The 26,629-nt window shown below is 40.4% G+C and overlaps 1 protein-coding gene and 1 non-coding gene across 2 annotated transcripts; both read right to left on the reverse strand.

The window, feature by feature from the left end:
• Positions 1 to 19,212: 19,212 nt before the first annotated feature.
• LOC137619085 (zinc finger BED domain-containing protein 5-like) lies at positions 19,213 to 20,094 on the reverse strand. Its single transcript, XM_068349278.1, has one exon. The coding sequence runs from the start codon at positions 20,092 to 20,094 to the stop codon at positions 19,213 to 19,215; it is 882 nt and encodes a 293-aa protein (XP_068205379.1).
• A 3,784-nt stretch (positions 20,095 to 23,878) lies between these two features.
• LOC137630005 (small nucleolar RNA U3) lies at positions 23,879 to 24,084 on the reverse strand. Its single transcript, XR_011041627.1, has one exon. It is a non-coding gene; the product is annotated as a small nucleolar RNA U3 (small nucleolar RNA).
• Positions 24,085 to 26,629: the final 2,545 nt, after the last annotated feature.

Genomic DNA, 26,629 nt, shown 5'->3' on the forward strand with positions numbered 1-26,629 from the left:
CAGAGGACAGACTCCCTTTGCAGTGGATTGGGTATACGGAAAATATTGAACTGCCACCAACAAGATTGGATGTAGTTAAAGAAACTTTGGTCAGGTTTCAAAAGGTTGCAAGTGATTGCAGTGAGGCATATGCTATAGTGACATGTGACCTTGTTATCGCAAAACCTGCACTCTAGAACCAAGCACAAGAATCCTCTTTCTTTGACAATATCTTTGTTTTGGTGCATTTCATATTTCTATGGCCTATTTCAGCGCATTAGGTTATATTGTTGAATCGTCTGGTTGTACCGAGGTTCTTAGCTTGGCTGATGTGTTAGCTCATGGTTCAGTACGAGGGTTCATTGGTGGAAAACATTTTAACAGATGCAAGAGTATCCATCCCCTGTTTGCACTTGCCTTGCAGATTTTGCATTTTAAGCAATTTTTGGTAGAAGGTGGAATACCAGATGAATGCATGGTGTTGTTGAATTCATTTTCTGCAGACCCATCACCCCAATCACTTTTGACATTATTGGAGTCCGCTGTAATTTGTAATTTGTTGGAAAGATATGGTAAATTCTGTGATCAGACTCGTCAGGGTCATCATGGCTCTACTGCTAGGTTCTGGTTTCGCTACATTGATCTCGTTCATATATTCATGTTTTTGACAGGGCCAGGAGGACATATGACCTAAACCTCTACATCTATGCTTTAGACTCAATGATTCCTATATTCTTTGCAACTCACAAGCCAAGCTATGCCCGTTGGATGTCATTGTATCACCTCAATCTGCTTAATATGGAAATGACACATCCCGGAATCAAGCAAAGTTTTGAAGCAGGTGCACTCTCTGTGTGGAGAACTAGGAATACCTTTTCCAGAAGTGCATTTGCTATTACCTTACAGCAAGCTGTGAATAGGGATGCCGCATCCAGCCAGAATGTTGCAGTCCGTATGGGGTTGACAGTGACAAGATCTTTTAGAGGAGTATTTGTGAGTTGTCTCCTGGAAATGGCTGGAATCACACTGGTGGATGATGCAATACAGGAACTAAAGCCATCAAGGATAGCCAAAGACAATGCATACATTAAGAGCACGATCACAGAGGTGGAGAACACTCTCAATCCATTCACTGTTAATGATGATACTCTGTATTGCCTAAACACTGGATGGTGTGAAAGACAGACTTCTGCAGTCAAAAGAAATTGGATCTACCTGGCATCAAGTTTTTGTTAATGAATGTAATGTAGATGGTGGGCGTTTTGAATGGACTGTTAAGCAAAGAAAGGTGATAAATGTCACACAGAATGCTGTAAAAGTTAAATTCACCACAAAGGACAAACAGATCAAGGAAGAAAAATGCACCAGAGACATCTTTAGAAGGCTGTTGTATTTGTCAGTAACGCAATAACTTGATCTCAGTATTGACCTGTCCTATCCTCTCACTCCAGTTCCTTTCTCAATGTGTCATATAACTGGTGATATGAACAAGACATCAAAGAGGACATTAATGGAAAAATTAGAAGCAATGGGAACCTTGAATGCCATAGCAGACAGGACTGATGTGTATATTATTGATGCTATATTCTTCTTCCGTACGCTTGACATGCCATCCACCTAGGGGGGGGATGGCAATGTCTATTTTGAAATAAGCTTGTAGCACTGGTGAAATTGTACACATAGTCTGTGACACATACCCGAATGGGCCAAGTATCAAGGACATTGAACATGACTTGTGTGGTAGGACACCCACTACCTACATAATCACTGGCTCGTCACAGAAAAGACTACCAGATCTCAACACGGCTTGGAGGACATCACATTTCAAAACCGAGTTTTTGGCCTTCTTGAAGGATGAATGGTCATCAGATAGATATGCATCGACTCTTCAGGTACATCAGGTCTACTTTGCAGTGGAACATGAATGCTACCTTTACACTTCAGCACGTGAAACTGTCAACAGGATCCTGGTTCATGAGCTTCAGTGCAGGCATGAAGAAGCTGATACACGGTTGCTGTACCATGCAAACTTTGTTGCTGTTAACCATGATGTGGTCCCAGTGATTGCCATTCGCAGTAACGACACTGACGTCTTCATCATCATTCTCTACCATGCTAGGTTTCTTAATGCACAGATTTGTATGGATGCTGGACTGAGTTCTAGAAATTTCATGCGTTTCATAGATATGTCACATATTGCAACCAAACTGACTGGACCTATTTGCAATGCTCTACCAAGCTTCCATGCGCTGACAGGCTGTGATTACACAGCCTGTTTTATGAGAAAAGCAAAGTGGAAGCCAATTGAAATAATGAAAAACAACCGTAGGTTCACATCAGCAATTAGTCACCTTGGAGACTCAGATGCCATCGATCCAGATGTTGCTGCTGTAGTTGAAGAGTACTTCTGCATTGTCTATGGAGTTCGGAACCTGACAAGTGTTGATGAAGCCAGGCTTCAATTTTTCTGCAAGTTGTATGCCCCTAAGAAGGAAACTGATCCGTCTGATAAAATCAAAACTACAGATCCCTGTTGTCTTCCCCCTTCCCAAAGAGTGTTACAACAGAAGTTGCTAAGAACTAACTTTGTTGCACACAAATAGAGGAATGCAAGGGAAGCCGATCCAGACTCATTTGGTCCTGAAGGACATGGCTGGAAAGTCCAGAATGGCAGATTGATGATTGTCTGGTTCACTGGCTCAAATATTCCTGATAAGTTCACCATTGAAGAATCTGATGTACAGGAAGATGATGATGATGATGATGATGAGATCAGCCATTCCTCGGATGAAGAAAAGGAAATAGATTTTTAGAGAACTCCATACTAGTAATATAGCTGGAATAGATCTCACGTTCTTCAAAAAACTTTATTTGTATCTCTTTTTTATATTTTATGCATATTTAGTAAACCTTTTGCAAATTTTGATGTCTTATTTAGCCAAAATACAACTAAAACCCAAATCCGGCATTTCAAAGGGCTGAACTTGACCTTTTGACCCCTGGTCACCTCTAATAATAAATTAATTAATTTAGTTCAATATCAAATAAATCTACTCACCAATAGCATCATTTTGGTATATAGTTCTTTATTCTAGGCCCAGTGTGAGAGGAGCTGCAGCCAATTTACTTTCACCAACCCCCAAATTTTGCCAAAAAATGAAAAGCTCGTTTTCTGACAAAAGGTGTTAATAAACTCCACACCCACCACTGCCAAACTTAAAGATACCCATTTTTGGATGTCCCATGGTAGACCCTTTCCAAAAATGTCCACTAGAATTTTGGTCATCTCCGGTAAATAAATGGCTGCTAGCTCTCGCTCTATTGTCAGATTTTGGTTTAAAGAATAGTCTTCTATTTTATCTTTCATTGCTCCAATTATTGATGTGTCGATATATTTTGTAAGGTAGGTGACTCCGTTACTTTCCTATTATCCCTTTCTCCGCGGAGAGAGTAGGATAATTGTAAATACACACATTTTGGGATTTAATTTCCCAATTTTTTGACTGAAATTTTGAATGATGCTAACCCATTCCTTTCAGTGTGGGGATCTAAAGAGACTAAGGTAGATACATTGTTGAGTTCCGATCTGTGTCACAACCATGAGGTATCCCTGTGGTCATGATACCTGCAGGATACATGATCAATGCAGGAGAATGAAGGGTCCAATTTCCCGTTGGGGCCCTCAGGACTGCAATGTGTGTAAGGACTTACATTATTCTGGATGGATATTGGAGGGTGTTCCTCCACAAAATGAATGCTGAGCTAAAGGCTCCTTATCTTCCTTCTGTAGCTTGGAAGGATATTCTTTTTCTGAATGCGGTCCCGGACTCGGTTTTGGGGTACGCTCCACCTCCCATTTCTACCATTCAGTTCCATGTAGATGAAACTTTAAGTTTTTTGAGCCTTGACGTGGACAATTTATCCTCGGTTTCTTCTTTATCTCCGGATAGAGAATCGGTTCTCCTCCCGGTAGTAGATTGGGATGAACACCTCCCTCATGTGGATGATTCTTACTTGTCCGAATTGGACGAGGTTAGTGTGACTTCCATGAAAGACTCAGTGCATTCCGTTGTTTCAAATGCTGTGACTACGGTGGCTGCTCTATCAACTGTTACGACTACACCTTCCTTTTCAGGTATGCCTCCGGTTTCTGTCCCTTCCTACATTCTCATCTTGGAAAATAGGTCCCTGTTGGAAAACATGAAGGCCTGTATGGAAGGGACCCAAGAATACCAAAAAAGGTTGGTTAAAGCCTTACAGGAGGAGATTAAAGCTTTGAAATCTCCAGAGGATCCTTCTAAGTCTAAGGTTTTACCTTCTCAGCTTCCCACTTACACGCAACAGAGCCTGTGGAGGTATCCGGGTCATGCAGTGCTTTCAGAGGGTATTTTTCATATTGGAGAGGGACTAGACTCTAGTCCAGTTGATGATCTGGAATTTTATCCAGATATAGAGGCCTACCCCTTTTGCTATGTTAGGTTAGCTGAAGGTGGCCCGTGGCGACGACACTATCCCTAAGAAACGATTCTTCTAGTTCACACCTGAGCGCGGCATCTGGTAATGAAGGAAATAAAGACAGTATGGTGTATTAGCACACAATTAGGTGCTTTTACTGAAAGGTTGGCCACTTTTATAGCGCCCAACACAATGGTTTTTCCCTTTGCTTCGAAAGCCTATTTGGCTGTGGAAAAGGCCTTCAACGAGGGCAAGTCTCTTCAGTCTTGGAAGAAGGGAAACCTGTGTCACTCGTTCTTCCCCTTGACACTGAACACTGGTTGGTTATTCAGTTTACTTTTGCTGAAGGGAAATTAGATAAGGATATAGCCCTGGCAGTTAATAAAAGATTGCCGAGAATTCCGGCACACCTACTTCAAGTGGAATTGGAGGCTAGGGCGAGATTATCAGCTTCCATGTCTCTTCAATGCTTTTACAGAAATGATAATTGGTAATCTGCTGACGCCCCTGTCTTTTCGCTTTTGGCCAAGATGCACATGGCTACTTTTATGAAGGATCTTTTTAACTTTTTTCAGGCTCGAAGACTCTGCAGGAAGCATGTTTTAGCTTCCGCGATCATTCGTCTTGAACCAAAGCTTCTTATTGACGCCTGTATTTGGGGTAAAGATCTATTTCCACCGGATTTAGTAAGGAGATCTTGGATAAAGCGGCAGCAGAACATGGGAGTCTTTTCTGGAGATGGGGAAGATATCAAAAAATGGAATTTATTCCTGAGGTTGGCCCTCAACCTAAGAGGGTCTGTACACCAACATACCTTAGGAGGCCCTTCATCTCTGCTTCAGGTAGTGCTTTGCAGAATCTTTTCACTGTTCTTCACCCAGTGACTTCACGGTCCCTAGCAATCAATCCTGGATTTGAACAAGGGACCTCGTCCTTTTGTCCCCCCAAGACTGTAAGAGGGGGTAGAGGTCGGTCCGACAGAGGTCGTAGGCCAAGAAGTCGGGGTCTCCGAAGTAACAGGGGAACTGAGAGCACACATCCTCAACCAAGCAATGAAGATACTCCAGTAGGGGGAAGACTGAAATGGTTCAAGGACAGATGGCTTTTCAGTCCTTGGCCACAAAGCATGATTTCCAGGGGTTTAGGCTGGAAATGGAAGACACAAACCCCGAGGATCAAGAGATTTTCCCAGAAATCAACACCACATCTGGAACAATATGTGCAGGACCTTTTGGGAAGAGAGTTATCTGTTGCACGAAATCTATGAAGTTTCGAGGTCGTCTATTCTGTGTGGCAAAGAAAGTTTCGATAATTCCTTGAACTATTCTCGACTTGTCGCATCTAATTCTATTCGTTCTTTGCGACAAGTTCTGGAGGCTGACTATTTCGCAGATACGGACCTTACTACCGCGGGGGGTTTTGTCCCAATCACAGGCAAATATTAATTAACAGTAAATGAAAGAGACGGGGATAATACAGATGCTATTCCGTTCTTTCAACATATATAATTTTCAATGAAAGAATTGCAAAGTCACTTGAGCCCTTGACATAACTTCTAAAGATAAATCATCAGTGGTAGTGACAAAGTTTCTTAAAAAGTTAATTTCCTTAAATACTGAATGAGTGCTCTTACAGGTATTTAATACAAATTTAGGCTTGGACAGGAGAGAGACTACAGCAAAGGGAGACTTACCTAATTTACTTTATCATGGTAAAAAAAATAATAGTCCTTATCTTTCGAAGGGGCACAAACGAGAATGGACGTTAGCCGTTAGTCGTGGCTATCTTCAAACTACTCCAAGGCGTAGGAGTCTTGGGCGGTGTTGTTCATGGGTGCCTTAGGGGGTCGATCACATCTGGCCTGGGGGGTCCTAGGTATGGGTATGCCCCTCAGATCTATATCAACGTCCTTTCTTTGCTGTATTCTTCACCCTTCTTGCCTGTAACAATGAAATTGAAAACAACAAATGGTCTAATCATCATTTGTCAGACGCCAGGTAAGCTGACGTGATGTTTAATAGACGAAGCAAAACAGTGGCAGAGTTCAACAAACACCATCTCATTACCTAAGTAAAAAAATTTTTTACTTTTGACAAACTCCTCCCTTCCAAGTTACAGTTTCTCCCGGAACTGTGGTAGGTTCCAAAGAAAAGAATTACTACAAATTTTACTTTCAATTCAAGCCCCAAATAACGTCTGAGTGTCAGAAACATAACTTATTTTATTTGATATTAAGTAAAAACAAACAAAACCCAAACGAGACTCCTCTGCTGTGCTTCGCCTTGATCATACATAACCCCAAATTCTCACAAAAGAAAAACAATTAGCAACCAAGTTACAAAACCTGAACAAAATAAGTTCACACATTTTATAACATTAGTTATGCAGTTTATCATGAAAAAAATAGGAACTGTAATAATATTAATACATAAGAAATGCAATATGAGTAACTAAAAATCAAGAACAAAATACCCAAATTTTATATATGCATAAAATAACTATAGCAAATAACTTTGAAAAATAATACATATGGATAAATATGGGTAGCTAAAAACCAAGAAACAAAACACTCAAAGGTTACATGTTAGCAAATGAAATCTGAAACAGAGACTTCCATCATTAAAACAAATCATACAAAAATACCCAACTTAGGATTTTAAATCCTTAGGCTTGTCTAAGCGACAATTGGTAATCAGATCTCAGATCACAGGGGAGTCAATACAGTACATATCTTGGCCTCAAACTCCGCCCTGGATTCTGTAATTAGAGACATGGTATAGTAACAGTCGATACAAACATACAGTAAAAAAAAAAAAAAAACTCCATGGAAAAGAAAAACACATATCCACAGACAAATCATAAGTGAAAAGAAATACATAAAACAAATGTATCATGGCCATTCTAAAAAAAGAAAAATCATCATAAATGTTATTAGTCATAATATTTTCATATAGCTATATCACACTAGCTAAGTGTTTACAAATCAAGGTACTATTACAAAAAAAAAAAAAAAAAAAAAAAAAAAAAAAAAAAAAAAAAACCTGTGTGAACACTAAACCTACAAGCGACACCAACTGGTGGGTTGCACCCTCACACCGTGTCAGAGACGGTACATTCAACGGTACACGGAACACCTGAGGGCTCACTCAGGATCCCCGGAACCCCTCCATGGATGGGAGTGCTTCGCCGACCTCCGCCTTCATTGGGTGCCTGGCGGGCGGTCCTCCTTGGAACATTTTGTTCTAAGAGCAAAGCTTCCCCTACCGGCAGTGGGTTCTGTGGAGAATTTTTTATTGTTCCGAGGGGGAACTTAGTCCGGGAAAGTCTCCTTATGATGGTTACATAAAGTTCAACAGGGGAGGATAATGAGCACTTACTCTCGGGGCACAAACGCCCTGCTAATACTTTACTGTCACAATTCACTAACCATCACTCTTAAATACAAAAGGGGGAAATTTACTGTCCAGAGGCCGGAGAACTCCACACGTAGAATAAGAAATAAGTTACGGCCTACTCTAGCTTTATCAGGTCTATAGTCATCTCATTCTCAGGCTCTGTTCCGACTCCGTCCCAGCTATCCCAATGAGATGCTGGACAGGTATTTTACGTTAATGTAATTAGACAAAATCCAAAAGGGAAGCAGTGATGTAAAGTAGTTTAAAAGTTTAAAGATAAGGATCTTTACCTTCGAAGCAAATATATTAATGCAAAGTTCCTCGCTGTTACCACCTATAGGTTTACTCTTCAAATATTCCCAGTTTAAACATTAAATAAATGAGGGAGCAAAATACTAAGAAGGTTTAATTAATCTAATATTGATTTATTTCACAAATTTACATTAAAAGAAAACGGACATCTTAACAACACAAAATCGAATTATAAAAGGAATGCAAATTAAAAGCAATTCAAAATAATAAAAATGATTGATTAGACACGTGGTCTGCAATAATCAAAAAATGGGGTCCGACACGTGGCCCATGTGACCCAGAGACTGAGCTAGTCTCAAAACAAGAATTGATATCGAAAAAATATTTACACACAATCCCACCTCATGCAGTCCGAATGTTGTAATTAGCCAGGTTCCCTATCAAGTTAAAATTAGTCTAAGCTAAAAAATGGGGGAATAACTATGGCCATTTGTAGTAGTACCTGCACTCCTTTGAGGATCAGTCCTATGCCCGTGATGGCTGTTGACCTGGTGGCACTTTACACTCTTTACTGGCCCACCCCAAGAATCCTCGTTTGTGGCAATAGGTTTCCAGGTTCCACTCCTTCACTGTTTCCAGCCGGAAGCCACAGAACTCCTTGATGAGTCACGTTTGGGAGAGGGGGTGAGCCAGAGGTGCACAGGTTCACTGACCAGGTAGGTCAGTAGGCCAGGGCAGCTTCTCGTTGAATGGGCCGACATTAAGGTCGAGGGGCATCAGTTCACCTGGCTTCACCTTTTCAGACAGGTGAGGAGCTTGATGCGCATGGTACTTCATTGGGGGTGCGATATCGGGACTTCAAGACAGGGCAATGTATTGTTGCAAGGAGTGCAGAGGAGGCAGGATTTTGTACTAAATACTTTAGAGAAATCTTGCTGCTCTAAGGGAGTTCATATATACAACAATCCTACCTATTCTGGCTTGCTAAAAATTAATAGTTTAAATGATTAATCAGCAATGGACTGGTGCGATGGGCATACATCTTAAAATTAACAAACCTTAATTGGTATTGAGAAATATAAGATGCATTAATTCAGCAGTATTGAAATTTATATCAAAATTCAGTTTAGGAATTTAATGTCGACCCATGTAGTTTAAGGAAAGAACCAACATACACCGGGGTTACCACTAAGATCCTCTGTTGTGCGTATCTACGCTGTGATGTCACGAGCATGGCGTGCGCCACTGTCAACAAGTTTAAGTTTAGATTAGTCCTCCCTATGTTTTGTTAAAGAAAATTGAATGTAGAAGAGAACATTTAAGGGGTAGCTATAGTATTAGTAGAAGAGAGCTAAAAATACGATTGAAAAAAGAAGAGTGAAGAAAATTCTTCACACCCTGGGGATAAAGGGGAGAAAAAAGGGAGAGGGGTTAGTTCCGGCAAATGTGATTCAACTACTTGTTTGTATGAGCGAGATAAGCTTACTGGCTGATTGAAGAGTGAAGTCGTTCTTCACATCAACGTCCGTTTAAAGTTAACAAAACGCTGTTGGCGTTAATTAAAATCAATAGAGTTAAAAGTTATGCTTGAACGTGAATTTGGGGAATATTGAACCCGCAGGCAATGCTTCACGGAAACGTTAAGATAAGCAAATGATCAGTGTTAACTTGAAACATACGATGGAATAGTAATTAAATGATTAAAAACACTAAATTCCTCCCACCCTAAGGGTACGGATAGAGCAAACAAAACGTGAGCCAATATCAGTCGAGTTCAGCAACAAGTCCGGCCAAATGACAAATTAAAAATTATGGGGGTGAATCCCAATCCAAGTCTGACACCCAACGTTTTACATAAAATGTTTTTACAAATAAAATTACTGGCATAATGAAAACTTTGTGTTCGTCGAGTGGCAAAAGGAGAAAAGTGACTTCCTTCTCGGCGTTAAAATGTGAACAGTTATTTGACACTAGCATGAATGACAAACCGAGACAAACTAGGTCCATGGGGACATCGTGTTTCTGACAGCTAAGGTCTTGGATGTCGGTTTTAAGAAAAACGTTTGCAAGGGGAGCATTAAAAGTAAAAGTTATATTCAGCACGAGCTGAAGGATGTCAGGGAGATTGTAGTAATATGACAAATTGTCAGGGCAAAAGCTACATTTACGCTTCGAAGTTAAAGCATGGGATTGGCCTGGAAAATGCTGCTGTATGACTTGGCAAAAATAATAAAAGTTTAATGTGACGTCATATATGACTGAATGAAAATAATGAATGACGTTCAATGTACTGTTATCCTTAAGCAAGGTGAATCGTAAACAGGCTCTAAGCTCCGGTGCTAGGTCTACATGTGTGACCTTCGCTAAATCCGCCGTCAGCGCAAAAGGTTCCTTTCTGACTACTAAAGTCTTAACCTTGCGATCACGCGGCTCGTTCTGAGAGCGGGTTTCAGATTTTGACTTGGATGTTTTAGCGTCAACACGGGTTGGAGCGGATGTTACGGGCTTAAGAACTGGACAGTCAGGGAACGTAAGCACTGGTCCGTGGGATGGTACAAATTTAATGAATGACTCTACCGGTACAAGCCTCTGCTGGCTATCACGCACACGGTTAAGTTGTGTGGTATTTGAACTACCACGAGGGGGGTCCATTTTAAGACAATGAATGGTTTCTCCTCCGGGACGAAATGTCACTGGCGGTAAAGACAAAGGGGGTTGAGGGCGATCAAACGCTGGTGGCTTAAGGTTTGGAGATGAGGACGGAGCACGTGGGACTGACACAAACTCACTAATCGTATGCCGTGTTGGCAACATAGTGTTGAAATGTGAGGATTTTACAGGTTGAGGAATTGGGACAAAATTATGAGCATTGTGCTTGACTGCTGATATATTAGAAGTAACAATTAGGGGACTATTAATAGCGTTTACAACAGGACGTGTCACTGAAGGTGTCACCCTCAAAGAAGAATTAGCCTGATTAGCTTTAATTAGTAAATTGGGATGAGCCATGAGGCTATTAAAAGCAATCTCAATTTTATTTGAACAGGCAGCAAGCACGTGATAATTTAATTTAACGATGGGATGGTCGTAATGACGTCTCCAAAAACTCTTGTAATCGTAAAGTTCATCTCTTACGTTACCAATAAGGGTTTTAAAATGACTTACGGCTTCTGGACCCATGTTGGGAAAATCTACAGAAGCCGGAGCATGAAGTGCTAGGTCTGCGTCTTCACAAACAAAGGTGAATGTCATCTCCTGTTCCTTAAGCCTAGCGTTAATCTCCTCGGGGCTAAGCGTTTCCGCCTTATGCGGTGGAGGGATGTTTACGTTAAAAGTGAAGTCCGCCATCTTGGAATGATCACGTTTTGATGAACGGATTCGTTAAAGCAAACAAAGGACAAATCTGAATTTTCAAATGAATGGGAAAATGAAACTTTACAAATTTGCAAGTGTGATAAATGAATATTGAAAATTACTCATAGTGAGAGGAAAATGGTTAATTGACAAACAAAGGTAAATCACGAAATTACTTTAAAATGCAAAGTGACCAGGTCCAACAAAGCAGACGATGACCAGGTCACGTGATGTTAAAGACTTTGCTAAAATGAATTATATACGCACCTGGCGATAAATGATTGAATTAAGTTACTTGAAAGTAAAACATTAGAAAGCACATGGGCTTATGAATGCAAAGTATTAAGTTAAAAGTTAAAATAACAAGTCGGGGCTGACGCTGTTGTGACGATTTAACGATTACGGCCGCACTAAAATGACCACTGAACTATTCAAAACGTAGATAGGCGTACAAGGCAACGACTTTAAAGTGCACTCTCGTGGAGGCTAAACAAATATAAAATTTCCCTCACGCGGAGGTAACACAAAAATATCCTCGCTAAAGGAAATTAAATGAACTACACGCAGTAATTTACTTACGGTAGCAAACAATTATGCACCCTTAGTTTGGGCTGCCAACAAGATCCGCCATCTCGGAACAAACACGTGGAATGAAACGGACTTGGTTAAATTAAGTTTCTACGTTACTTGTAAGAAGACTTAAAATTATGTTACGCCAATTCGCTCTTTAGGACAAGGACATGTGCTAGGTATACGGGAACGTTAGTTAGAAAGGTTAAGGTTGGTTAGGGAAGGTAAACGACACAAAGGAAGGTAGATCAAGGTACAAAATGTTACAAATTAGATGCTTAGCTAGCAAAATTAGTTGACAGAACGAGTACACCGGCGCTCTAGCTGAGCAGTAAACACGGGCGTCTGAACAACAAAACCTTAGTTCAAGTAATTTAGAACTTTCTGGTATAAGTGGATTCCGCCACAACACGTGGGTGAACGGATCCGAGACAAAGTGAAGTTCCTACGACAAATTCTAATCTTTCTGTAGAGAACATTCAAGCAACAAATTAACCTGGTTACGTAGTTCTTTCCTTAAACACATGGTCGATACAAAAACATCATAATGATTACAAATTTCTCTTCCCAATTAAAGTCTGGGCATTACACATTCGACAAACTGGCTGTGTGCGTGTGGGTAAGTGATATAGCGAGTTATTATATGCTTAAACAAGCTGATTAATTACGTTAATGCTTCACAAGTCAAAGGTAAAAGATCCGGTTCGAAGGACCACTCGTGTGGAGAATTTTTTATTGTTCCGAGTGGGAACTTAGTCCGGGAAAGTCTCCTTATGACGGTTACATAAAGATCAACAGGGGAGGATAATGAGCACTTACTCTCGGGGCACAAACGCCCTGCTAATACTTTACTGTCACAATTCACTAACCATCACTCTTAAATACAAAAGGGGGAAATTTACTGTCCAGAGGCCGGAGAACTCCACACGTAGAATAAGAAATAATTTACGGCCTACTCTAGCTTTGTCAGGTCTATAGTCATCTCATTCTCAGGCTCTGTTCTGACTCCGTCCCAGCTACCCCAATGAGATGCTGGACAGGTATTTTACGTTAATGTAATTAGACAAAATCCAAAATGGGAGCAGTGATGTAAAGTAGTTTAAAAGTTTAAAGATAAGGATCTTTACCTTCGAAGCAAATATATTAATGCAAAGTTCCTCGCTGTTACCACCTATAGGTTTACTCTTCAAATATTCCCAGTTTAAACATTAAATAAATGAGGGAGCAAAAATACTAAGAAGGTTTAATTAACCTAATATTGATTTATTTCACAAATTTACATTAAAAGAAAACGGACATCTTAACAACACAAAATGGAATTATAAAAGGAATGCAAATTAAAAACAATTCAAAATAATAAAAATGATTGATTAGACACGTGATCTGCAATAATCAAAAAATGGGGTCCGACACGTGGCCCATGTGACCCAGAGACTGAGCTAGTCTCAAAACAAGAATTGATATCGAAAAAATATTTACACACAATCCCACCGCACGCAGTCCGAATATTGTAATTAGCCAGGTTCCCTATCAAGTTAAAATTAGTCTAAGCTAAAAAATGGGGGAATAACTATGGCCATTTGTAGTAGTACCTGCACTCCTTTGATCATCAGTCCTATGCCCGTGATGGCTGTTGACCTGGTGGCACTTTACACTCTTTACTGGCCCACCTCAAGAATCCTCGTTTGTGGCAATAGGTTTCCAGGTTCCACTCCTTCACTGTTTCCAGCCGGCAGCCACAGAACTCCTTGATGAGTCACGTTTGGGAGAGGGGGTGAGCCAGAGGTGCACAGGTTTACTGACCAGGCAGGTCAGTAGGCCAGGGCGGCTTCTCGTTGAATGGGCCGACACTAAGGTCGAGGGGCATCAGTTCACCTGGCTTCACCTTTTCAGACAGGTGAGGAGCTTGATGCGCATGGTACTTCATTGGGGGTGCCATATCGGGACTTCAGGACAGGGCAATGTATTGTTGCAAGGAGTGCAGAGGAGGCAGGATTTTGTACTAAATACTTTAGAGAAATCTTGCTGCTCTAAGGGAGTTCATATATACAACAATCCTACCTATTCTGGCTTGCTAAAAATTAATAGTTTAAATGATTAATCAGCAATGGACTGGTGCGATGGGCATACATCTTAAAATTAACAAACCTTAATTGGTATTGAGAAATATAAGATGCATTAATTCGGTAATTTTGTATAGAATTACATGGAGTGATTTCGCACAAGAAATATATGATTTCCTATAGCAAATAACGTGATTTAACCGATTTTGATGTTCATTTCAATCGCAAACAAACAGATCAACCAATTCGGTTAGCTATAAGTTGACGAATTGGTTGATGTTATTACGGATGAAATGAATGTGAAAACCAGTTAAATCACGATATCTACTATAGGAAATCATATATTTCCTGTGCGAAATCACACAATGAAATGCAATACAAATGAACCATATAAATATTAACACTGTTGACATATATATTGAGTTAAAATATTTAAACAACAGATGTAGGGGACGATAACATTAGCAACGTTACCAATGGTTGACAGAACTACCAACGTTGACGAATGGTACACAGTGTTACCAACGGCACGATGTCATTACTAGAGATAGAAATAATAAATCTTTCCATACGTAAACTAAATAATTATTCCATATAACTATTACACAATAAATAAAGAGTACCAAAAGGCCACAGAACCTAACAAACCCACCTAACCTTGCCTAGAAGTACCCCGGTCACAAAACACATATAATAAGAATTGGGGAATGACTTACCTTGATACACAGTACTACCAACGGTGACGAATGGTACACAGAACTACCAACGACACGATGTCATTACTAGTGGTAGAACTACTAAATATTTCCACAGGTATATTAAATAATTTTTCCATATAAATGTTACGCAATATATAAAAAGTACAGAAAGGCCACAGAACCTAACAAACCCACCTAACCTTGCCTAGAAGTACCCCGGTCACAAAACACGAATAATGACTATTGAGGAATGACTTACTTTTATGAAGAAAACGACGAAACTTGTTGGACACGGAAGAGACTGACGGATTAACTTTAACGGTATAACCACAACGGCGTTTCTTCTTAGTTTTACGAATGATGGTTTCAGTAGAGCAATAAAACCCGTGAATGTCTGCCCTATAAGATAAAAGAGAACGACACTTGGGGCAGTTTAAACGCTGAGGAATAACGTTGTGAGATTTAAGAAAATGATCAACATTACCTGAAGCATCAAAAAAATCACCATGGAATTGAGCCACCTGTTTTAGGTACGGAATACTGCAGCCGGTACAAGTTTCTATAATATGCTCCATCGAAAAATACGAAAAAAGAAACCGCACTAGTAATGAAGAACGTCTCACCAGGTCAAAGGTTACAACGGGAAAGGCATTGGAACAAAGGGTATGAAAAGAGCGGTCAAGGGGATAAAGGAAGGGGGGGGGGGGTAGGGAGATATCTGCATAGGCCTAGAGTGGTGATTGGTTAAGGGAAAAACAAAGAACACAAGGGGGTAAACATGAATGAACTAAATACGGAAACTGGACCAAAGAAAAGATTTATAAGACACAGAGGAGAGAAAAGGAACTAACCAACAAAAATAAATAAAAACAATATAGGAAGATAAAATGGAATGAACGGTAAATAATATTGAATGGGAATATAAAATGAGGTGATCATACCGAGAATTAACTGGATAAAAAAACTAGTCCAGAGTAAGAATTTATGTGCAACCGGGAAGAGATAAAGAAATAACCAAACAAATAAACCCAATATAGGAAGGAAAAATGGAATGAATGATAAATAATATTGAATGGGAATATTAAATGAGAAAATAACACAGTAATAAAAAGAGTAATTGGGGAGAGGAAACTCCTGCGAAGGGGGGTGATATATGCGCAGGACGGAAACTGGTGCGAACGAACTTACGTACAAATGGGAAAGGAAATAACCAAACAAATAAACCCAATATAGGAAGGGAAAATGGAATGTATGATAGATAATAGTAAATGGGAATATACAATGAGAAAATAATACGGTAAAAAAAGAGTAATTAGGGAGAGAAACTCCTGCGCAGGGGGGTTATATATGCGCAGGTCGGAAACTGGTGCGAACGAACGTACGAACAAATGGGTGCTAATGTTAGCATGGAATGCTAACATTTGATCTACATCAGGTATGGAATGCTAACATTTAATATACATCAGGCGTTGGCAGCACTGGTTACTGTATTACTACAAGAAATAACCTTTGAAACGGCTCCTCCCAAATATATCCAGTTATACTGATTTGTATTTTCCTACGGTTATAATAAATACAAGAAGGAAATGTATAGAGGAGAAAAGGACTGATTTACGGTTAGCCTATATATAGGTTCCCCAGTATGTTTTCCCCACCCAAAACCCCGGGTTCCCAAAGGGGGTCCCCCATTATCGGAGGATATAGATGTATATATATTTCTGTAACTATTAATTTGCGACGGGAACGAGTGTTATTTTCGAAGGGAGCGTAATTTTTCCTATAAGAAAAAGTAGTTGAATACTAGGATACATTGCCATGTAATACACTACAATGAAACCATTAATTCAGCAGTATTGAAATTTATATCAAAATTCAGTTTAGGAATTTAATCTCGACCCATGTAGTTTAAGGAAAGAACCAACATAAGCCGGGGTTACCACTAAGGTCCTCTGTTGTGCGTATCTACGCTGTGACGTCACGAGCATGGCGTGCGCCACTGTCAACAAGTTTAAGTTTAGATTAGTCCTCCCTATGTTTCGTTAAAGAAAATTGAATGTAGAAGAGAACATTTAAGGGTTAGCTATGGTATTAGTAGAAGAGAGCTAAAAATACGATTGAAAAAAGAAGAGTTAAGAAAATTCTTCACAGGTTCGTCAGCACGACTGGTCTGACCCCCCTCTGCCCTCCTCAATCGGAAACAGGCAGGACTGCCGAGTATGGGTCTACAACAAATGCCCAGTTCAATCAGGACGGCAAGAAAAACACACATACTAGGTAAATAGAACCCTATGCTAATGTTTTGATGAGAGGTTTTAAAATTTACAAATTGGCTAAAAAGAAAGGAATGTGGTCCAGGGACATGGTTCCTATCCCAGTCAAGTCAAAGTGAACTGACGCGTGAGACACATTCACACCTGGCATGATGACAGAAGCATTCACAACAGAAGTGTCTCTAACTGTCACTCTTTCGCTCTTCTTCTTTCGCTGACCAGGTAGACGGTACCCGTCTCCCTGAACAGAGTATCCACTCTGATGAGTCAGGACAGAGACCCCTGAGCTCAATATCTTAACCTCATCCCCTGAGTCACACATCACCTTATACTTGGACTCTCGTCTCACACACACAATCCAACGATGCCCTTAATTAATTACTTCCCTCTCAAAGTCAGCTTTTACCTCAAGACTACAACTATGTACAAAACTAGGTTCTTCCAGATAAATATCAAACAAACAAACACGCGTGAAAAGAGCGTACACAGGTTCACACAGCACATGTTCTTTCCCTATCTTACATTTTTCCAAATTAGCCAATGACACTATTGACAGCAAAATATGGTTGACTAATTGATACCCGAGTTGCGAATTCCTCTGTTTCTTTCTGAGTCCCTCTTGAAGTTACGAAGTCTTCGAAAGTATCCAATGACCTACGGAGGGCTCTTTTCACGTTATCAAGAATCGCTTTTAATTTAATTACAGCAACATCTTCTTCAACTTGTTTCAATTGATCTTCTAACACTTTAATTTGACCCAGAATCGTAGCCAGTGAACTTGCAACTTTCTCAGGATCATAAATAATCAACAAAACATGAACATCCAACTTGAAAGACAACCTAAATTTTTCGTCAAAGGCTACGCCCTTGCGTATCCTCACTTCACTGTTCACACACACGCTAGCAGCTATCAAACATACTGCTGCAAAAAAAAAAAAAAAAAAAAAAAAAAAACCAACGCTTTCCATTGCGAACTCTATAACCTAAGCCTATCGCTAAATCCTAGCTAACTGAAATCAAATCAAAGTTCACTGCCTTTTAAAGAGCAGTCGCATCTCTCTCTCTCTCTCTCTCTCTCTCTCTCTCTCTCTCTCTCTCTCTCTCTCTCTCTCTCTCTCTCTCTCTCAGCAGAAAGGGAGCTTGAGCAATGTTTTGAAACTCATCAGCTGACCTGTCATTAGAATCCAAAACGGTAAATTGCTAATACATTTCGATTATCTGAGCTCGTCATCTCGTTTTCTGGCACAATCTTCACAACAGAAGCATGAACTTCATATACATTACCTTTTGCAATACTCTTAACAGTTATTTTATCATGATTAATATGGGTCACTCTGAATGGTCCGATAAAAGCTGATTCGAACTAATGCTCTTTACTCTGAAGCCGCTTTATATACACACAATCACCAATCTGAAATTCATGTGGTTTCACTTTAAATCTTCTGTTGTAACTACGAATATTCCTCTCCTGGGCTATCTTTAAAAACTTATTGGTAATTTCAAAAGCCCTTTTATTTACATTGGCAACATAAGTTCCAAAATTATCTACATTATACACAGGTATTTTTCCTTTTTCGTGAAAACATCATATGGCAAATTTGGATCTTGACCAAAAACTAAATAATAAGGCGTATCACCAATACTCTCATTATAGCCTGTGTTTAATGCAAACTGTGCTGTAGATCAGGGTCTCCCAAACTTCAGGATACCAAGGAGCCACTGACCAGGGCAAAGGTTTTTCACGGAGCACTAACAAGATAATTTCTAAAATAAATATGAAAAACATTAATTTCAAATTTTAATACTAACTAATGATTTTTAGGTTCCTTAACTTAAGGCTTAAGCCAAAGGGAGCAACCACAAAAGCATTGACAAATTTGCTTCTTTGGTTGTCTGAGATATGAGTCATGAAAATACATACCAGGTAAAGAATGCTCATGATGGATGTATTTGAGAATAAACTACGAATGATATCGACAATGAAAATGAATAGGTCGAAGAAAATCACAACTAAAGAATGGTCTTTATTATTGTTCTTCTTAAATTGATAGCCAAAAATTATGCCAGTTAATAACAGAAAGAGCTGTTCAATACAAAATATCAAAATCAGAAGTAATAAGAAAAATAGCAATGGAATTCGATATGGAGAAATAACTAATTCAGAATGAAACAAAATCTAATGACTAAAGTGCAGCTGTTGTTTTGCATTGCAAAGCTTTTCAAAGTCGGGCATGATCGAAGTAACTTGTAGTTTCATATCCTTTTCTGCATTCAGCCTATTTCTGTATTTAGTTTTAGTAGCTGCATACAAGGAGAATGTTTTCTCACAAAGATAAGTTGCTGGGAAGCGCGTCAAAAACTCAAGGGCTTTAGCTGCAATTTCTGGACAGTCTTCAAGTAGGTTTATCCAGAATGTTGAAAGTTCACTTTCCTTAAATTTTGCTGTCAACTCAAAGTTGGTTGAAATGTCTATTAACTGTTCCCTCTCTCTCAAAGGCAGTTCTTGTGTGTTTTGGGAATCGAGAAATGAATCTTGAACCCAGAGAAGGTTTTCAGTATTAGAAATAAAATACTTGCCAGTTAATTCAACCATCGTAGACAGATGCTGAGAGATAGAGACTTTTATGTCTGTATGAAGAGAAAGCTGGTTGGCAAGTAGATATTCACAAATGTGTTCAAAACTTTCATATTTTCCCTCGAGAATGCAATCATTCCAGAGCTTCACCTTGCGTTGGAGAGCAATTATCTTACTTTGAGCTTTGAAATATGTAACTTTGTTGCTTTGCAATGAAACATTTGTTTCATTTAAATGAGCAAATATATCTGAAAGATAAGCCAGTCTCTGTATCCATATTTTATCCTTCAATTTGGAGGCTAAATCGTGCTTCAGGTTTGACAAAAACTCGTAAACCTCTTCATGCAACTCATAAAACCTAACCAGCACTTTCCCTTTAGAAAGCCATCGAACGGCAGTGTGTAATAGCAATGCTTTGTGAGTGCTTCCCATATCTTCGCACAATAAACTAAAGATGCGAGAATTAAGTGGTCTTGTAAACATTGAGAACTATTTGTTGGGGTCTTTAGATTTTACTTATTATACTCATTATATTTTTTCCTTATTTTTCTCCTTTATAAAAGGACTAATTGGCAACTTTTCATCAAGGCCACTATAGTTATTTTGTGGAATTTCCACAAAATATTTTGGTGTCCCGGATGAGGAGCTTAGCATTTGCATATACTTGTTCATTAGTTGTTCCTGTTCGTGGTTTTACTATATGTTCGTGTTTACAACCATTTTTTGTTTTTGATTAATCAAAAATTCTTGCATTTAAAAAAAAAAAAAATTTTTCATTTTCTTTTCCATGAACAATCCTGAAACTCTTTATACATGTAGTTATGTATCATATCTCTTTCCATACATGTAGTTATGTATCATATCTCTTTCCAGTAAAAAAGATCAAGAATTAAATCTCTGCAGCCATTAAATTTTTCCATATAAAGCATTTGGTCCTCTTTAAGAAAGGGCTTCCAGAGCCCCTCAGCCTCACTCATGGAGCCCCAGGGCTCCGTGGAGCCCACTTTGGGAAACCATGCTGTAGACAACATATCCGACCATATATTTGGGTTATCTGCTACTAAGTATTTAAGCATACTAATTAAGACTCGATTTTTAGACTTGACTAACCCATTAGAACTAAGTCTATATGCAATAATGGGAGAATGCTTAATGCCATACAACTCAGATATTCGAGTGAACACTTCATTTACAAATTTGGTTCCGTGATCTGAAACAATTTCTCGAGGAGTACCGAATATCTCAATGAAAGCTCTAAGGGCTCTCGCGACTTCCTGTGCGGTTTTATCGATCAAGGGTTGCACGAACGTATATCAAGTTCGCGCATCTACTAGAACAAAAACATACTTATGCCCTGCGTGTGAAACAGGTAATGGACCTATTAAATCAATATGCATAGGTTGCCATTTCTTTTTAACTAAAGGCCAGACTCGGGCGGGAGGTACATTTAATCTATGGGATCGAAACAGATGCCAGAGGTGACATGAGTCTATATATCTCTTTATTGTTTGTTTCATGCCCTTCCAATAAAAATGATCAGTGGCTCTTCTAAGAGTATTTTTTACGCTTATGTGACCGGATACTGGCGACGAATGTGATAATACCATGGCCTTACTTATAAAAGGAGTGGGTAATACAGTTCGATAAACCAACTCGTTTCGTTTCAAATCAGTTACATACAAAATATCGTCTTCGATTACAAATCTATTAAGTGGAAGTGGGACGTCAGTAGGAAATTCTTCTGTTTCCTTTCTAAGATAAGCCTTGACTTTACCCCATACAGGATCTTCATTCTGTGCCTTAATTAGTTATGTTACATCCCAATCACAATCATCATCACGGACGTCGTGTGCTTCAAGGACAGGTTCATTTTCATGCTGGTCATTCACCTCATTCATTCTACTACTGGGGCCAACACACCCTTTCACCCGCCCTCTCCGATCAGCTGACGTCTCTCCTAACTGGGATGGGTCACTGGGTCTCGTCTGCTCGACCCCTCGCACAGCCTGTGGCGTACTCATCGACCTTGTTATAGCAGCCACAGAACGAGATAAGGCATCCGCTACTACATTAGTTCGTCCAGGGATATATTTGAATCCTACGATATCGAATTCTAACAATGCTTCCAGCCCTCTAGCCTGACGACTTGACAAATCTGATTTCTCAAAAAGATATGACAAGGGTTAATGATCAGACTTAATACAAATTCTATGCTTCAAAAGAAAATAACGATTCCTTTCTAATACCTATTTAATGGCCAGTGCCTCTTTATCTAACACCGAATAACGGGTTTTCAGACCCTTTAACGCTCGTAAAGCGAAAGCTACCGGGCGGAAAATTCCAACGTCATCCAGCTGTTCTATCACTCCCTCAATGGCAACATCGCTAGCATCGCATGTCACATAGAACTCACGATCAAATTTAGGAAAGACTAAAAAAGTATCTTCAGACAGAGCTTGTTTCAACTTTTGAAATGCATCTTCATGTTCTCGACTCCATTTAAAATTCTCTGCCCTTCTATGTTTATCTAAGGATCGCAAGATTTTTCCAAAATCTTTAATAAATCGTCTGTAATAAGAGGCTAACCCCAAAAAACGCATTTTGAGCAAAGCGAAAAATCTATTTTTGGGTGAGATAGCCATGTCATCCTGATGGAAGGTTCCTTTAGGTAGCTTTCTAAGGGATATTTGCTGCAGCATTACTCCCAGAGAATTAACCATAGGTCTCCAGAATTCGAACTCCTGGTATCCTTAATATATCTTTAAGGATATCGCATAATATCAGGGGACGTATTTTTTAATACGACACATAGCAATCTTCACCCCAAATAGATTTAACTCTTTGAGGGGGAAGTGTGGTGATTGAAAGGGGAGCCGTTATTAAGGTACCCGGTGGACCTCCTCTTCGTACTATTACGGCCCATCATTCCTAACTTGTATTTAAGCTGGAATAGCCGCAGATAGAGTAGTTTTGGGTGGGGCCATATAAGATAGAAGGGTGGGTCCATCAGGACGACATGGCTATCTCACCCAAAAATAGATTTTTCGCTTTGCTCAAAATTCGTTTTTTGGTCTCGGCCATGTCGTCCTGATGGAACTTACCAGGGAACTTGAAAGTAATTATATCTGTGGGTTTGTATAAGTGCCTTCTACCTTGAATGTGGTCCATATCTGGTCTCTTAGACCTGTATATGACATTACCATTATCTGTCATTTCCACTAAGCTTGGAACTGGCCTAGGGCTTCCTGCCCCCTGCAGGGAAAGTGTCGACATCGACAATAAGGATTCAAGGCTTGATTTTCCGTAGGGACGGAAGGTAATACTTAGAGATTACCTTTCACATACCTTGAAAATGTGTACTCTGATTTCAAGTTGGGCCCCTCTAGGGTTTAATTAAAACTCTAGTATGCTTTATTCGTCTGTAACTGAGATAGCAGCAACAAGACGCAAATACGTTTAGTATTTCTACCTTGCAACTAGATTATCAAATGTAGTTGCAAGAGGGTATGAATCTGATCCAGTATTGAAAACACACCAGGGTCCATATTTTCTCTTATCGAAAAAATATGTAATTTCATCGAAATGATGCCACTCAATGGAGATGTGAAACCAAATCTGACTGATTTGTACAGATTTTGGGAATGCATGAACACCGTGACGCAACGTTCACTCGCCACTGGTGTTATTGTCAGATATGCACCTATATGGAACAGTGTGTTAATCATCGTTGTGATTTTCACTCGAGGGTAAATATACCCCTGCACCCGATGCACTTGAAAATCCCAAAGCAGTTCACTGTTCATTGCAGCGTTACAAGACAGGTTTTATAACACTACCCGCCGCCACCACAACATGTTTTATTTCATGTACTTGCTTCGTAAAGTGTCTGTAAAAGACTCTGGATGATCTCCACTCAGTGTAGAGTGGAGTCTTCTAAAGCCCCTGTGTTGGAAGAAGTCCAACGAAGAAGCAACTTTCCTTGGATCGTGACCTGCGAGTGAGCTGTCAGGATCCGTTCTGCGAATAAGTAAGTGAGCTTTGTTCTCAGTTGTCTTAGGATAGATTTGATCCTGAGGTTTCGCCTCGGAAGAGCTGTCCCTCCTTGAAGACTGAAGTTCTACAAAGATAGACCTTAAGACACTCTACTGGGCATAGAGAAACATCTTCCTTCAGTGTACAGATTCTCCAAGGATCCCACCTCTTGGTGGGCAGCTCGTTCTTGCCAAGAAAGGTAGGATCGGGAAAGAAAGGTTCAGTTCTCCTGGCAACCACTCAGCCTGTGACGTCCTCCTCAACTCAGGAGTGAGTCCATGAGGGAACGGTCTTCAATACTCAGGAGTAAGTAAATACTCAAGAGCTGCTTCCCTCTCAGAGGACAACACTCAACCTCGTCATCGTAGTTCAACTTGTTCCAAGTTTTGGACTTAAACTCGTCAATCACACTATAGAATCAATCGTATGTAGTATGATCATGTCTAGGAACTGAATATGGCCTACATTTCTGATAAGGCCAATATTTCACTAACTCTAGCCCCTGAGGCTATTGTGAACAGAAAGTGACTTCTGTGTTATATCCTTTAGAGTACAATCCTCATTATTTGGGTTCAAAGCATAGTGCAAGACTTTGTCCAACGACCATGTGATGGGCTTTGGAGGGGTTGCCGGCTTGAGTCTAGCGCATGCTTTTAGACCTTATTGAAGAATTCGCTTGTGAGGTCCACCTCAAAAGGCGTATACAAGAGGTCTAGTCAGGGCCGACTTACACGCAATTATCGTAGTGGAAGCCAGGCCTTGTTCAAGTAGGTAGATGAAGAAATAGAGACAAAAATGTATTGAAATTTCTGTTGGTCTCCTTGTTCTCACAAAGGAAACCCACATCTTCCAAGACGATTCATATTGTCTCCTAGTTGAACTTGACTTGTACTCTTCAATGAAGTCGATTTTGTCCTTTGAGAGCACAAACCTTTTCTTCGCTTCTAGGGCGAGAAAATCATGAGATGTAGGTTGTTGGTTCTCAAGGATGAAGCGTAAACAGTCGACTTCTGAACCAGTTGGGATAAAACTGGGTTTGGCAGAGGAAACAACTTCAGTTTTTATTCTAGAACTAGAGGGAACCAATTGCTACTGGGCCATTTGGGGGTCACTAATGCAGCTGTTCCTCTGAAGGATCTTAGCTTGTCGAGGACTTTTAGCAGGAGATTGGTTGGTGGAAACCGGTAGATCCGATTCCACCTATTCCAGTCGAGAGACATGGCGTCTATCACTTCTGCTTGAAGGTCCATGTAAGGGGCTAAGTAACGAGGTAGTTTCTTGTCGCTCATCGCGAAGAGGTCGATCCGCAGTTCCGGGACTTTTTCCGAAATGAAGGAGAATGAGTCTGCGTATAGGGACCATTCTGTCTCTATCGGCTTTCGCCTGGATAGAGCATCCACCGTCACATTGCAGAGCCCTTGAAGGTTAACTGATGATAAATGCCATCTTCTCTTCCTTGCCAGGCGGAAGATAGCTAACATCACGTGATTGATGTGAGGTGATCTCGAGCCTTGTCGATTTAGGCTAGACATTTTACTATCGCTTCGTTGTCCAAACCAGTCTGATGTGGACAGCTCTGCAAGGGGATAGTCTCTTCAACATCAGGAAGACTGCCATAGCCTCCAAGATGTTAATATGAAAAGTTTTGAACTGGTGCGACCAATTCCCTTCTACTTTCCTTTCTTGCGAATGGCCTCCCCATCCTTCCAGGGAGGCGTCCGTGTGTATCACCACTGATGTTTATGGTGGTTGCAAGAGAATTGTCCATGCTAGGCTCTTAGCTGTTGACCACGCCCTTAATAGCGTGCACAATCGGGTCGGGGTCAACCTTTGTTAATCTCTTCGAGCGTTTGATGTGTATATTCTCCAGACTCCTGACACATCCTTTAGCCGTGCTTTTAGCACCGGGTCTGTCACTGCTGCGAACTGGAGAGAGCCCAATACTCTTTCCTATTGGCGTCTTGAAATCCTCGTGTTGGATTTAGTCTCTTGACAGATGCCGTTATCTCTCTTCTTCTTTAATGGAATGGAGAGGTGGTGTGACTGCCAGTTCCAATGGATTCCTAACCATTGAAACTTCTGAGCTGGAGAAAGGCGAGACTTCTTGCGATTGATCTTGAAGCCCAGGTGTTCCAGGAACTGGATCACCTTTCTGGCCGCTTGCAGACAAGTAGTCTTGGATGCTGCCCACACCAGCCAATCGTCCAGGTATGCTACTACTTGTACTCCTTCGGAGCGTAATTGCTGGACAATTGTGTCCGCTAGCTTTGTGAATACCCTTGGAGCTATGTTTAGTCCAAAGGGCATGGCTGTGAAGACATATTTTGTCTTCTGTGGCCTGAATCCTAGGTAGGAGGAGAGGGGGGGACTGACTGGTAGGTGCCAATAAGCATCTGCCAGGTCCATTGAGACTGTGTACGCCCCTTTGGGTAGAAGGGTCCTTATGTGTTGCAATGTAAGCTTCCGGAACTTGTTGTTCTCGATGAACTTGTTGAGTGGAGACAAGTCTAGGATGACTGAGTTTTTCCTAGTCTTTCTTGGGAACACAAAACAGCCTTCCCTGGAATTTGATGGACTTCGCTTTTTTTTATCACCTTCTTGTTCAAGAGTTCTGAGGTATATTCTTCCAACAAGGAGGTGGAGTGCTGGAGGAATTCTGGAAAAGTGGGTGGCAATTCCAACCTAGTCCATTCGTGATTAGGCTGTGGGCCCAGGGATCGAAGGTCCAACGATCCCGAAAGTGGAAAAGTCTGCCTCCTACCTGGAACCTCTCATTGTTTAGAGGTTCCTGAGGACTTGTTTCCGTGACCTAATCCTCCTCCACCATTTGGGGGATTTCCGGAGGATCCTCTTTTTGGGAACTTACTTTTGTAGGGCCGAAAGGTGGTCGTGTGCCTCTCAAAACCTGGGTTAAATACAGGTGACTGAGCCACCAGCTGCTGAGGGACCATCTGGAAGGTGGTTTGTGGCTGGGCTACCATTTGAG

The sequence above is a fragment of the Palaemon carinicauda genome, chromosome 2 (assembly GCF_036898095.1).
Source record: "Palaemon carinicauda isolate YSFRI2023 chromosome 2, ASM3689809v2, whole genome shotgun sequence".
NCBI lineage: Eukaryota > Metazoa > Arthropoda > Malacostraca > Decapoda > Palaemonidae > Palaemon > Palaemon carinicauda.

Excerpts from the sequence above, each read along its gene's own strand:
- LOC137619085 (XM_068349278.1), bottom strand. The coding sequence starts at position 20,094 with ATGTTTACAAGACCACTTAATTCTCGCATCTTTAGTTTATTGTGCGAA.